The 15,185-nt window shown below is 52.0% G+C and overlaps 1 protein-coding gene across 1 annotated transcript; it reads right to left on the bottom strand.

The window, feature by feature from the left end:
• Positions 1–5,947: 5,947 nt before the first annotated feature.
• PEX26 (peroxisomal biogenesis factor 26) lies at positions 5,948–14,895 on the bottom strand. The gene is made up of 5 exons (XM_079937656.1): positions 14,349–14,895; positions 13,171–13,311; positions 12,429–12,724; positions 10,806–10,952; positions 5,948–8,434 (listed from the first exon to the last, which is right to left on the bottom strand). The coding sequence occupies exons 1-5, from the start codon at positions 14,561–14,563 to the stop codon at positions 8,331–8,333; spliced, it is 903 nt and encodes a 300-aa protein (XP_079793782.1). The 5' UTR covers positions 14,564–14,895; the 3' UTR covers positions 5,948–8,330.
• Between the last annotated feature and the right edge of the window lie 290 nt (positions 14,896–15,185).

Here is a 15,185-nt window from a genome sequence, read left to right as displayed (position 1 = left end):
TCCCATGGGTGCTCTCTCTCTGGAGAACCCTAACACAGTCCCCCTTTTTTGCAGGTGGAAAAACTGAAGTCAAATTCAGGCTATTCACAGAGGAGAGCACCATTGCTCTAATAGCTTTAAAGTTCCCTGCTCCCTGTAGAGATTTTAAAAAATCAGCCTTGAGGACTTCCCTGGTGGAACAGTGGTTAAGAATCTGCCTGCCAATGCAGGGAACACAGGTTCAAGCCCTGGTCTAGGAAGATCCCACATGCCGTGGAGCAACTAAGCCCATGCGCCACAACTACTGAGCCCACATGCCACAACTACTGAAGACCACGTGCCTAGAGCCCGTGCTCTGCAACAAGAAAAGCCACTGCAATGAGGAGCCCACGCACTGCAACAAAGAGTAGCCCCTGCTCGCTGCAACTAGAGAAAGCCTGTGCACAGCAACGAAGACCCAACACAGCCAAAAAATTAATTAATTAATTAAATTAAAAAACAAAATCAGCCTCGAAAATAGGTGATTTGGGCCCAACTGGGATCAAGAGTTTGTTCTGTTCTTATAAAAAGAGTGAAATAAATTAGCTTTTGCAATGATTAAAAAAAAAAAAGTCTGGGCTATTCATGAGAAAGCAACCTCCCAGTGTGATTTAGGCCTTGTAAAGCGATCACTCCACATCCACCAGACTCCAGAGACCATGTTATTTCTTCTTGTGTGGATTTAGTGCTATGGGGTCGTATTCTCCAATACGATAATTATAGTGATGCCTAAAGTGCTGAGCCACACGCATCTGAGTAGGAGGTAAGATCATTCCTATCAATCCCCCAGGAGGAGAGTCAGTCTTTTGGTTTGGTTTTGTTTTAATATTTATTTTAGCTATTTATTTGGTTGTGCCAGGTCTTAGTTGCAGCAGGCAGGCTCCTTCATTGTGGCTCACTGGCCCCTTAGTTGTGGCATGTGCACTCTTAGTTGTGGCACGCGTGTGAGATCTAGTTCCCCGACCAGGGCTCGAAGCCAGCCCCCTGCATTGGAAGCGCAGAGTCTTAGCCGCTGCGCCACCAGGGAAGCCCCTGGGGCCGGCCTTCACAACGTGTGTGTTCCTTACACATTCCCTGACTCAGCACTGTGTGTGTAAGATGCTGTGCTGGGTGCTTATCTCTTTTACTCCTCGCAACAAGGCCCTGAACTTAACACTCTTATCACCCCCATTTTACAGGTGAAGAATCAGAAACTTAGCAGTGTTAGCTGTCATTCCTGATCACATGCTGGTAAGAGACAGAGCTGGGGTTTGCACTCAGGGGGTCAGACTCCATGCTTAGTCATCACCTCCAGACTGAGCCTCAGCTAGAGGCCTGCCATGCTCGGCTAGACTTGGAGGTCAAATGTCTAGCTGCTCCAGGGGTGGGTGTTAAAGGTGGAGCTGACCGCAGAGGGCGATGGGTGCCTGGAGAAAGAAGACCCGGTACTTCCCGGGTCCCACGCTGCTGGGGGACTCTGTTTCATAACCAGACTATCTAGATTTAGGCACTTGCCACATGGATTTAACTCCGGTGGCCGCCTGCCGTAAGACCACTCGCATCTGAATACCGGACTCCCCGCTTGTGTCTCAGGCACTGCAGGGCGCTGGATGGGCAGGGGGCATCGATGGCCACAGGGTCGCGGGTGCAGCGGTTCCCCTCTGAGGGCGGACGGCTGCGGCACTGAAATCTAGAGGCGCAGATGTGGAGACACACGGTCCAGCCAACCCTTCTCCAAGGCGCGTCCCCTTCCAAAACCAACCATGGAGGGTCTGGGTGGCCTTGTTTTAAGCTGGGGATGGAAGCATTTTCCTAACGGCCCGGATTCTCCCCTTGCTCCCCTCCCGCCAACTGGCTGATGTCAGAAGTGGGACACTTCATGGCATTGCCTTTGATCCCTGCTAAGCTCACCTCCCAGGGGGCAGCCCATTAGGCCATCACCTGTCAGGCACAGAAAACTCGGCAGAAATACAAGGCAGCTGGGATGGGAGGCGAAGTGCAGAGAACCCTGAGCTTGGTGAACTAAGAAAACTCGTCTCCTTCACAAACAGGGGCAAGTGGCTCACAGGCCAGGGGAAGCCCCCGCCCTCACCCAAGGCTCTGTTACCAATCCAGTGACCGCCTTCTTCAGCCGCCAGCCCCTCAGAAAGCACCGAACGAGCTGCGCGGGGTAAAGCGGCACCACAGAAGAGGTAAGGCGGTCAGGTCAGGTCTTCTCTGAGGCCTTGGTGCTCTGCATGCAGCTGATTCTTCACTTGTTGGATATCTGCCTCCTATCAGACACTGAAACGATTGCTGGCTTCTCTGTTTTCCAGATATTTCACATAATGCTGTGGGTATCACAGACATCCAGCCTTTCTGGGCCACACCCTGGCAGCATGTTAAAAGAGCTGGAAAACCACTCTCACCGTTGCCATAAATCTGCTTCAGAAGACTATCCCAAGAAAATAACCCACAAGGAAAATAACAGTTACATGGCCCTCGTACACACAGTCTGTGCAGAGCTGTTGCTCACATTAGCAAAATGTCAGCAAGATCTAGAATGGCCAGCACATCAGTAGGAAGGGTTACATGGCTGCTAAAATGGAAAACTGAGACCCCAAAGATTCGTCCACTTGGAACCTCCACTGTCGCCTCATTTGCACGTGTAATTAAGACCTCGAGATGAGATCACCTGGATTACGGTGTTTCCTAAATTCGGCGACATTAAAAGAGACAGAAAAGCAGAAAACATAGAAACTGAGAAGGCGGCCACATGAGGACAGAGGCAGAGACAGGAGGGATGCGGCCACAAGCCCAGGGACACCTGGAGCTCTGGGAGCTGGAAGAGGCAGGAAGGACCCTCCCCAGGGCCTCCGGAGAGAGACGCCATGACTGTGGGCTTCCAGCCTCCAGAGCTGTGAGAGAGTACGTTTCTGTTGTTTGAAGCCCCTCAGTTTGTGCTAATTTTGTCTCAGCAACCCCAGGAAACAAATACATAAAGAAGCAGCAATGCTGAAAACTGAATAAATGATCATATTAAATGAAAACCGCAGAACTGAAAGTACTAGATATATGTTTATGACAAACAATAGGCATATGTATCGAAGAGAAGATGGAGATGTTTCTACGGGGTTTTTAGTAAGGTTGTTTGAATGAACACATTTCATGTCTTACAAACATAATGAGTAACGTGGCCTGTTCACAGATCTGAAAGTAAAGTCTGGTCATCCCATGTGGCAGCAGAGCCAGACTTGGACCCCAGCTATTTTTCACTCTGGTCAATTTGGTGTCAGAGTTTTGACCCCAGCAGTACCGGCTCACAGATCCATCTCTAAAATTCGAGTGCCCACCTGCACCTGCTTCCCTGTCGTGAACTCTCCCTGCCTCTGAGACAGCCACCCCCTCAGACCACAACCCCCAGCCTTTGTCTTCAGCAAATATTCTCTCACAGAGCCTACTCTCCAGCCCCACCCTCCTCCTCCCACAGGCCTGAAGTAAAGGTGAGGCAGAGGGCGTGTCATTTCCTGGCCTAGTCCTGATTATTTTAAAAAGAGGAGAGAAAGCGTTGATTTGCATTTGCCTGTGTAACTAGACACAGATCCCTAGTGGGCCATTAGTCTTCCTTAATCCAACTAAATGTGCCCATATGGAAAGTCAGTGTCTGTGTAACCTATTTCACGCACCTATTTCAAATATTTTAGACCTATTTTATCAGAAAGTCTTAACTGGACTTCCCTGGTGGCGCAGTAGTTGAGAGTTCGCCTGCCGATGCAGGGGACACGGGTTCGTGCCCCGGTCTGGGAAGATCCCACATGCCGCAGAGCGGCTGGGCCCATGAGCCATGGCCGCTGAGCCTGCGCGTCTGGAGAACCATCCTATTTTATAATAGTAAATATTTCGTGGTGTTTTAAATACTCCATCCCGTGTATGTATGTATCACTTAATACTTTTCAAAGTTTTTTTAGTGGACTTTTGCTCATATGATACAAAAGTATCATAAAGAAAATAAGGCAGAAAAATTTTATCCCCATCTTTAAGGTAAGAAAATTGAGACCTAAAGATTAAGTGTTTTTTGCAAAGTTACAGAGCAATTCAGCAGCAGAGCTAGAACCCAAACCAGCAAAAGTACACATTATAATAACCTATATTCCTTTATATTCCTCAAAATCATGCCACTTCTTTGAAAAATAAAAAAGGAATAAAACAGTGTGTATATTTTTATTTAAAAACAGGAGAAAATGGGATCGATAACCAAATTTGAAAAAATTTATATACAAAGAAACTCTAGAAGAAGAAATAAAAAACAAATAGCCTGTGAGGTCAGAGATGGGGGTGGAGACCAGACAGAGCAGAGCTGCCGGCAGAGCCCTGAGGGTGTGCTCCCTCCAAGCACGCAGGCCAAGGGCAGAGGGAAACCAGCCCAAGAAACAGAAAGGGCAGAGTCAGAGCCCTCAGAGGCAGCAAGGAGCCAAGGAAGGGACTACGCTCTGTTGCATCTGGAAAACAAGCCTCTTAACATAAAAGCATCAGTGCTTTTCTCCGGAACTTAATGCAGCTCTGCGGGTGAGGCTGCTGGTTACCTTCTAAGGACCGTACACTTTGGTTTTCTGCCTAAGCAACCTCTCCACATCAATAATGCTGGTGCTACTGTTAAAGTGACTCTTCTCTATGCTGACGTACTTCCGCAAAAATCCTTTCGTTTTTCAACCAAGTCTCCAAATATTACCTGATGCCTGTCAGTCCCCATCGGATGGTAGAAAAAGTAACAAGGGGATGTGAAAAGTTTCAAAGAGGTGCTTGAAAAGGAGGAGCTGGGGAATAGTGGACGCAAGAGCCCCGGTTCAGAAGTGGAGTGTCCGGAGTGTGAGAGGCCGGCTCTCAGCTCCCCTGTGGCTGAGGCAGTCAGCAGGCAGACAGCAGAGGTGTGACCCCCACCTGCTAATCTCAGACTCGGGCTTAGGAGAGGGTGGACAGGCTTCACTGCATTCAGGGGAAAGGGTACGGGCTTTATACTGTGAGCCTATCATGCAACGGAATACAGAGCGCTCGTTAGAATAAGGCAGCTCTACATCAGCTGATACGGAACAAACATCCAAGATTAATTAAGTTTTAAAAAGACTGTGGCACGTGTGTGTAGGATGCCATCCTCTGCAGAGAGGAAGAGAAGCTTCGTGTCAGAGGTTAGCTGTGGGAGGATACGGATGGCAGCGGAGGTAGGCTGGGGCAGGCAGCCGGGGAAGGAAAGACGCTCTTTTTCACAAACACCCTTTTGTGACTTCTGAATTCTGTACTATACACGTAAACCTCAAATAGTTTCTAAACAGTCTAGACACACACATGTGCAAACGCATCCACGGCGTCATCTGCACAAAGCCACGAAATACGCCCTCGGCCCCTCCGAACCCCCTTCTAGAAGCAGAACCCTGCATCCTCCCCTCCGCTGCTCCCCACCCGCACCGGTGACCACCCACCGCAGCCCAAGCCCTCGTCACCTCACCCCACCTCCCCAGCGGCCCCTCGGCCACAGAACCCACGTCGTATCCTCTCAGAACCTGCAGGACCAGCCCACTCGCTCGGACCGCGGTACCCTCCAGACACAGCTGCATGCTGACAGCGAGCTTCGGCGGCTGACCTCCGGGCATGTGAGGGCACCGTGTGCAGCGAGGGGACGCTGGGTGGATAGGAGACCCTGGTCTCATGCAGGCTGTCACCTGGGGGCTCACTTCACCCTGGGGTCCCCATTTCCTTAACTCACAAAGGGGCTACAAGAGGTGGTCTTTCCAGATTTCCTGTCTGCAGACCCCACTATATGGGCCGCTTCTCTGGGCCGGACGTGTGCTGGGTGCTGGCGAGTGCCGGCCCACAGAAACATTTAATCTCCGTGCAAGATTAAACATTCTGGGAGCCCCCCCAAAAAATGAAAAGAAACAGGTGAAATTCATTTCAGTAATAGATTTTATTTAGCCCAATATACCCAAAAGATTGTCATTTTAACATGCAATCAATATAAAAATTATCGAGTTTCCACCTTTGTAGTTCTATGTGTTTGAAAGCAGCGTGTATTTTACGTTTACAGAACATCTCCCTATGGCCCAGCCACACTTCACGGGCTCAAAGGCCATCTGCAGCTCATGGCGACCTCACTGGTCACCACAGGCGCTGGTGTGACAAGGCGGCTCTCCTTTCGCTTCGGACCTCGTCAAGCCCAGAGCTGAGGACCAGCCAGAGCAGCAGCTGCACCCTCAGAAACGGCCCGAGCCACCCGAGCAGCAGGGCCGAGTGCCTGTCTGACTAGGAGGGCTGGATGCCAAACAAGGCTGCGGAGCTCAAGACAGACAGGAAGCAGAGACCCTCAAGGCCTAGAGCAGGGCCACATGGGGGCTTCCGGGGCGAGAGAAGAGGCTGGAAAGTCGGGGCTTCCACAACACAAACCCACACACGCACCTGTGGCAGAGGCCTCCCGTCATGTCAGTTACATCCGCTTATTCTTTTAAATGCCTCTAAACACCTTCTAACCCCCGGCCTTCGGCCAGGCAATGGGAACACAGCTGCCTCTCATGGGAGCTCTTACCCAGAGCAGGAGATGTGCTAACACCGCACCAGAGGCTCATCTACTCACCCAAGTCCCTGTGAGGGAAGAACCAACTTACATGCAGTTAAATCACTTTCCAACAGTCACACAGCCAGCGAGTGGGAGGGCAGGGATCTACCCTCGACTCAGCACTGCGAAGAGCCACACTCCCCAGCTTCAGAGAGGCCCCAGAACCCCACAATCACGAGGCCGTGGGGTCACCACACAGAAAGCACATGAAACAGGGGCCTGGAGCAGGGGACACCAGGAAAGGATGCACAGAGGCAACCCTTGGGTAAGTCTGGAAGTTTGAACGGGCTCACCAGGCAAAAGGGGAGCTGGGCCTCCAGAGGGCGCAGCAGGTGCAGAAGGCACAGCGGTGTGAGGGGTGCAGTGCTCAGAAAACTAAGACCATGGGGGGCTGGGCTGGATCAGAGGCCCCACGCCAAGTAGGGGTGTCCGCCAAAACCAGTGCCCAAGGGCCTACACAGCAAGAACCTGTGCTTTACCCTTGGGCCAGGGGAAGCCGTTGAAGAGTTTTATCCAGGGTGTGAACAGGACCAGATTTTAAAAATCATCCTGAAGGATAGAGAGCAAAGCTTGGTCACCCCCCTTCCTCTCCGCAGGGCTCTTAACTCTTAGCTTCGGCGGACCAACCCTAGGACTAACCTCCCAGGCCTTCCACCACCCGACGGCATGTCCTCACACGGAAACAGGTAGGATTCTTGTGGCCACTGACAGGAAGCACTGAAACATTTCAGCTGTTCAACCGCTAGGGCCCCAGTGTCTCCTCCCCGCATAGGAATAAAATCGTTCGCTGCCTGCAGAGCCTCCCTCCACCCAACCCCCTCCACACATGCTTCCAGCTCACCTGACTACCCCGCTCCATTTTCAGCTCATCAGCCTTTGAGGCTGGCCTACTTTTCATGGTCACAGAAGCAGAAACACTTGTGTGTTATACAAGCAATAGAATATAACTAGAATAACAGGTCATAGAAGGGGGGAACCAGCAAAGGCGTGTACCAAGGAGGCAGGGATGCAGGCAGAACCTGGTGAGACAACCATCGGGCGAAGCGCAACTACCGCATGGCAGGGGGGGGAGTTGACAGGAGGGAGAGAGGGCAGAGACACCGGTGTAACAGAGCCCCGCCTGGCCACTGACAACCTGGAAATCTGAGCTGAAGCCCAGGAGGCACCAGGCCAGATCCCCTCACCCAGTGAGAAGTGCACCAGGGGCTCAGGAAGCCATGTCTGGTCTGAGCAGAGATGGGCCCACTGCACACCTCGGGGAGGGGTAGTGGTAAACCAGACCAGACTGTGGAGCCCTCACCCTGCCTGGGGAGGGCCTGCACTGGGGGTGACCTTCAGAGGTAAGTGTTCCAAGCAAGTGAAAGGCCAAGTCCCTCCACCAGGACCTTGTTCTGAACTTCCAGCTTCATGAACACCCTGGCCTGAAAAATCAAACCCCTGCCTTTGCAGGAAGATGAAATGTTTCAAGGACAAAGCACTCTCCTTTCCCAAACCCCTCCTGTGCAAGGGGCCTCTGCAGGGCTGTGCATCTTGTTTCCACACCACCTGCCAAGCCGGCCAAAGTGGGGCGCAAAGGGGAGGGCATTCAGGCAGCAAGATACAGTGCCTGGGCCAGGTCAGCTCCTCCTAGAATTAGGCTGGCCGCACTGGCAGGGCCCATCCAGCTGCAAGAAACAGGCTGCCGTGGACGACTGGCTCTGTTGTCCGGCAGCCTTGGGGACCAGGCGGTCAAGGTGAGCAGGAAGACCACTCAGTCGTGGACGGGAGGCCGGCGGAGAGGAGAAGCCACGGCCTTGCGGATCCGATGGAAGATCTGAGCCAGCTTGTAGATGAAGGGCAGGGAAGTGGGAGAAGCTGCAGGGAGAGGTGAGTCAGTGGGCCCCTTCCCACCCAAACTCTCCCACCTGGGAAGCGACCCATGCTGGTGCCCCTCCTCCCCTCCCAACAGGAAAGAATGTCCCTTTCTCCAGGATATAGACTCTGGGATGTATTTTCTTCACTTGGATTACAGTGACCTCTAGCTTGCTCAGAAAAAGATCCAAATTTATTATGTTTTAACCTAACTTTTTAATACACAAAAAACTGGTAACGGTGGCCCCCTCTGGGGAGAGGAATTTGGGAAGAGACTTTTCACGACATTCCTTTTTGTATCTTTTCAATTTGGAGCCAAGTGACAGTATTACCTATTTTTATCATAAGTTAATTATATTGAAAATAAAAGTAAAATCCACCTCTTTTGAATGAGAGCTGAGTTGGCTGTTTGTTTTCGTTTGTTTTTCCTTATTTGAATTACTGATTTTTAATTGATTTTTTTTTTCTTTCTTAAAAAGCAATATGTTACTGGAACTTCCCTAGCAGTCTGGTGGTTAAGACTCCACGCTTCCAATGCAGGGGGCGCAGGTTCAATCCCTGGTCGGGGAGCTAAGATCCCGCATGCCACAAGGCGTGCCAAAAAAAAAAAAAAAATGTTACTTTTAAGAAAGCCATTATAGTCCACCCTCTTTACATCCTCTCTGCCGAGTTCTAACTGCAGCCCAGCCCTGGGTTCTCACCACCTCTGCACTGAGTCAAGACTGTCCTGAGGGTGGGACCACAGCCGGGGCTCCCTAGTGGAAGAAGCTCAAACGGCCCCTTGCTGTACCCACTCAGGAGACCAGGGCTTATGAGGCTGAAGGACTCATAAGAACCACAAAAAAGTTTCGAAGCCTCTGGAACAAAGTCAAAGGTCAGATGGTGGACAGGAATGAACACAAACTCTCCTCAGCTTCCCTGAGGCCTAACAGAGCTGTTCAGAGGGAACTCCTGCTCAGTGTTCAGCCACGGGGTCAAAGGGACAACCTGAGCTGTGCAGAAACGGCTCCTGAGCGAGAAAAAGGGAAGAGGCGGACACGGGTGAGATCTAAGGCTAAGTCAAGAGCAACAGACACACGTTTGTGTGACTCTCGAGTCATCTTTTCTCTTTTCTCTCTGGTTCTTAGGTTTCTCAACCAAAAACGAAAGAAAAAGAAAATGAAGGGACTGAAACAAGGGTTTCCAGTTTTCCTTTCAGTTTTGAAAGTTACATAATCCTAAAACTAAATTCATGAGTAGAGATTAGGTCATAACTCACACAGAGCAAGACACAGGAAAGTCCACGAGTGAGCACCTAACCATTGACCCAGTGCTTATGGGTCTGAAGAATTAACCCTCAGCAAAGAGCACAGCAGGAAACGGAGTAAGAAACCATCAAAATGTTCAACGACAGGGCATTGTAAAATCAATTATGGAAGTTCCTGTAATCTGAAATATTATTCAGCCAGGTAAAGCTTTAAACACATTTTTTTTTTTTTTTTTTTGGCTGCGCTTCGGTATCTTAGTTCCCTGACCAGGGATCCAAACCGGGCCCTCAGCAGTGAAAGCGCAGAGTCCTAACCACTGGACCAACAAGGAAGTCCCTAAAGCCATGTTTTAAAGAATACTTGTAGGGGGATGGGCAATTGGAAGAAGGTACTTCCAGTTATAAGATAAATAAGTATTAGGAATGTAATGTACAACATGATGAATATAATTAACACTGCTGTGTGTTAGATACAGAAGGTAAGAGAGTAAGTCCTAAGAGTTCTCATCCCAAGGAAAAAAATTTTTTCTTTTTTAAATTATTTATCTATATGAAATGATAAAGGTTCACTAGACACACTGTGGCAATCATTTCATGATGTATGTGAGTCAAATCATTATGCTATACACCTTAAACTTATACAGTGCTCTATGTCAATTATAACTCAATAAAACTAGAAGGAAAAAAAAAGAATACTTAATGACACAGAAAACTGCATCTATATCCAGAGAAAGACTAAGTATAACCATTACAGTAGCAGGCTTATGGGTGATTTCTGTTTTCTCCTTTATACTTTTCTCTATTTTCCATATTCTCTAAAATATTATATATATTTTTCTATTGTAATTGTATTTCTACAATTTAATATGTTTTAAATTAACATAAAGTTTTTACACATTATGATGAAGTTTTTCTTTTTTAACTCTGAGGCTCTCCTCAGAGTTCACCCCTGGACGTCCAGGGTCAACAGGGCAGAGTGGACTTTCTCCAGGGCTGGCTCCTGCTTGGGTCCACCAACTCCTCCTTGCAGAAGAGACCAGGGAAAACCTCCACCCCCAGGAGGGCTCCCAAGGGCCAGCCCCTGTCAACCGCCCCATCCCCAGGAGGGCGGGAGGCGTCTTCACTCACCGGGATCAAACCTCACCACCAAGAGGCAGAGAAGCAAGGCAGCCAGGAGGCTCTTTCTGAAGGGCAGGGAAAAGAAGTGCCTCACTGCAGAGTCCCAAAGCTGGCGAAGCAACGTCAGTAGTGACAGGAACCTGTGGGAGGAGAAGCCTGGCCAGGGAGACGGAGCATAACTTCAGGGTAAGAACCAGCTTCCCTGACTCTGAGCTTTGAGCTTGATTATAAAAGTCGAGCAAAAGGGTAACAAGACTGGCTTTCTCATGCAGTTCATAAAGTGGTTCTAAAGGAAGTTCCAAAAGCTCCAAAGGTGCTTTAAGGACAGACTAAATCACCAGAATACCACCTCCTTACGAGAGGACTTTGACAGAAACGTCTACTCAGCCGGGGAAACCTGGCACGTCTGGTGCTTCTTTAATAGCCTGACTACTTTACAGCATTTTGACCTAAGACGTATGCACAGAGTTACACAGAGCAATAGTTCCTGATGATCAATGAATGCAGAAAATAAAGGGCACCTAATAGGTACAGTGAAGAATTCCAGTCTCGGACCGTGAGTACAAACATGAACACTACCTCCCAGCCCTGAACTCCTCCTTCCCAGGCAGTGGACAGGCAGGGGGTCTGGGGGGGTCACGTGTAGTCCCTGAAGTCAACAACCTGTTTGCAAAGAAGTGATCCTAACTCAGCAGGTCCATGCTCACAAAGAAAGCACAGAAAGAAAAACGCTTTGGAAACAGGACTTCAGTCTCCTAACGGGCCTTTCATGTAAAACAGATTAGGCCTATTCTACGTGTTACCAACAGAAAAAGCAAGAATCAGTGGGTTAGAAACTACCAGAAGGAAACGTTAAACTCAGCCTCGGGAAGAACTTCCTTAAAGAACTGTCCCCAGCTGCGTCAGGAGACAGGGACTTTTCTGTCCTTGAAAGTATTCATGTACAGACTAGACGATCGCTTGAGGAAAAGGTGATGAAGAGGCTTCAGGGGCCGGGGAAGAGTCCGGAGTAGAGGGCCTTTAAGTCCACCCCCTGCATCCCTGCCCGTGCAGGGCGCCCTTGCAGCTGCTAGCCAGGTGCACGGTGTTGGGTCTTGAAGCGGTTTCCACCGTTTATAGAGCTGCACTCTACTGGGCAGAAGCTGGCTGGCCCTTAAACGGCGCAGACGTCAATCCCTGAAGAAGACCCTGAGCGAGAGGTCTGCTAAGGGAAGGCACACAGGAGGCAGGGCAGGGGCCCAAACTGAATGCCGTAAGTCGAGCTAACAAGTTACCATGTCAGCTGTTCATTCTCCTTTGGCTATCCCCAACTACACCTCAGCGGGGTCTGCATTTGGGCCAGCATTTAAAGGAGTAACATCCCACCCAGGCCAGCACCGTGGAGGCAGACCTAACGACAGGACCCCAAGGAGAAGGTGGCTGTCAGGAGACAAAAGCCAAGGTTCTGTCTGAGGACTGCGCCACCCACCTTTCACTGCCAACTTCCGAGGGTCTGGGCTGGGCTTTCTAAGCACCTCAACAGGTCTCTTATTCTGTGATCTGGAAGTTACTCATACAAAGAACTGCTCCAAGGTTCAGGAGAAAGCCCATTACTTCACTGTAGAGAGGCCAAAAAGAAGGACAACGTCTCACCTTCCTGGTTTAGCTTCTGGGTCTCCTCGGAGCCGGACTGTCCGTGTTTCTGCTCTTGCCTCGCTGTGCTAATGGCCTGAAGTGCGTCCAGCCGCTGCTTCTCACTGAAGACTGCAGAGCCCGCCACCAGCTCTTCAGCCTCCGACAAGCAGCCCAGAGGAAGCAGCACCCGCTGCAGGTGAAGTTCTGCTAAGGCTCTGTACTCTGGAAGGCCCTGGTTGTCAGCATCTTGGAGCCAAGCACTGACCGTATCCAGCACAGCTCCAGGCTCTCGCATCTTGCTGTATAAAAGAACACTGCAGCCCCAAATAATCCAGCCCCAAAAAAAGAGCAGTCAGTTCTTCGCAGTTTGTTAACTTCTCATAACCACCACACTCCTCCTACCCAGCCCGGCCCCCGGCCCTCCAGCCCTTCCCTACAGGATGCTGACACGCTAAGAACCAGGAGTTCTTAGGAGAAGCAAAAAGCTCTCTCAGCTCTGACACACCCCACTTCTGTCACCCCACTGCTCGTCTCCTATTCCTTCCTTTTTTCCCTTCCCCCTTCCTAAATTCCTCCTTCCACATCTTTTATCGTTATGTTTTGAAGTCGGGGGCGGCGGGACAGGGAAAGAATGAGATCTGAAGGGAAATGGTATGGAAGGGAAAAGAGGAGATATCAGGGCTGCATCGGCAGAGGACAGGAAAAGCCTCTTGCTTCTGCACTGACCCAGTGGGGAAGCAGTAAGGACCTAAGGACTTACCACAGCTCCAGGACTTTGGGGGGCAGCTTCTCAGGAACCTGGTAACACCGAAGAACCCAGGACAGCACTTCCTGCCACCGATCCATCTCTGCCAGCGCCTGGATCCCCACAACACACAGAGAGCATTTCACCTCCAAGCAGCTGTCCGCAGAAAAGCCAATTCAAGTCCAGAAGTGGTTCCCCTGCATTGCCATTCCCACCTCCACCCTGAGACTGTTCTTTGCCAGCTCCCAGCTCAGCAGCCATCTCCTCTCTCCTCGCCACTGACATTCCAGTGGGCCTCACCATTACCGTCACTCTCATGGGCCCCAACACAAGAGAAAACTGCCCTCTTCCCAGGAGCTAAAAGTTCCTGTAAACCTAGAGGCAAACCTAGAGGCTGCTGCCCAACACACATCCCTGCATCCAGGTAAATTCAGGGTTAGCAAACAGGAAGGGTTCATTTACTCCCGAGGGGAAAAAGTCAAAGGGCAGCACAAATGTGTGGGTGGAAAGAGAGCTGAAGCTAAGAGTTGGCTTAGTGAAGAAAGGCGCAGGAGCAAGGTCTCCGCCTGAGGGCAGCACCCAGAATCACAGCCTTCAGCATTTACTGCAACAAGCCTTCACCGACCCCTCAACACACAGCCAGGGCTCCCCAGTTCATCCATCCTTCTCTGGGGACTCTAACCCCTCCCTACTGCGGCCCAATCCAACTCTACAACCCACAGAGAAATGATGCCCTCAGCTACCGAAGAGGCTAGCAGCATCAGAAAGAGCAAGGCAGGACCAAGATTTCGATTCTTTGATACGATCCTTCAACAGGACCAGAACACACCCATTTATCAGCCAAGGTGAGAGCGCTCGGGGGAGGGGTGCGCCTAGGAGAGGACTTCGCCACCTGCTTACTGAAGTGATTTAACAACTCAATTCTATCTTCCTGTCAGGCATTCTACCCTGGAACGGGGAGAAAGAACTGGCTGTGGGTCCCCCTAAGCCCGTTACACTACTCAACCGCTTTCTCCTCACTGGGCAGCGCCTCGTTCTCTCCTCGGAGAACCCGCACAAGGTGAGCCGCTGCCTCCGGAGAGTCACCGCGAGAAAAGACGGCATAAGGCTGGCGTGAGCGACCGGACGGCAGGAGCGCTGGGGTCTGGCGCCCCTCCCACCGCCCCCGGAGGCGAACCGAGCCCAGCACTTACGCGCCCGCCGGCTCCTCCGCCAGGCCCTGCCAGGCGCGTTCGCAGGTGCGCAGCGCCGCGCGGAAGTCCAGGTGCACCACCAGCAGGTCGGCCGCCTCCTCCAGTAGAAGCGCGGCCGCCGACGGCGCCGGAGCGGCGCGCACAGGCTCGCTGCTCCGCAGGGGCCCCCCGAGCCCCCTCAGGGGGACTGCGGAAGTCGCTGGGTCACTCCTCATGGGCGGGCGCCAGGCCGCCGCCCTCTGCGGGCTGCGGGGTACCCGGTGCGGCCTGGGGAGGAGGGAGAGTACGCACAGCCTGGCCCACAAGCCTCCCCGAGGCCGCGCCCCGAGAAGGAAAGCGGGGAGCGGCTGGGCTCTCCTGCGGTTCCGGCGCGGGACAGCCTGGCGCCCTCGGATTTGCAGAGCAATGCGTCCTTGGACACCCGGCCCCACGACAAGGACTGGGACCCTCGGGCCGGGGAGGGCCGCTCCCTGGCCTCTCTAGCTGCAGAGCCGCCAGCACTGGTACGGGAACGCGGCCAGCGACATCGCTGCGCGCGCAGCCCCCACCGACGCTCGGGGCTCGGCGGCGCGAGGGCACTCTGGGAGTTGTAGTCCGGCTCCTGAAGCGGCCGCCCTCCCGGCGCAGCTAGCAACTGCGGACTACAAGCCCCGGCATGCCGCGTCCCGGAAGTCGTGGCAGCTGGAGGAAGCCCGGCGACGGAAGCCGCGGGCTGTTGGAGTTGAGGCCCAACGGGGTGCGGGCGTAGGCGTGGTTCTCCGGCACCTGCTGTGGGGACGCATCTCGGGCAGCGGGCGGGAAAGGGCGTCTGTGTGCCGTCTTCCGCCGGGCTCCCTC

This window comes from Stenella coeruleoalba (assembly GCF_951394435.1).
Source record: "Stenella coeruleoalba genome assembly, chromosome: 11".
Lineage (NCBI taxonomy): Eukaryota > Metazoa > Chordata > Mammalia > Artiodactyla > Delphinidae > Stenella > Stenella coeruleoalba.
The sequence above is the reverse complement of the archived record's forward strand: the minus strand, read 5'-3'. Positions and strand labels throughout refer to the sequence as shown.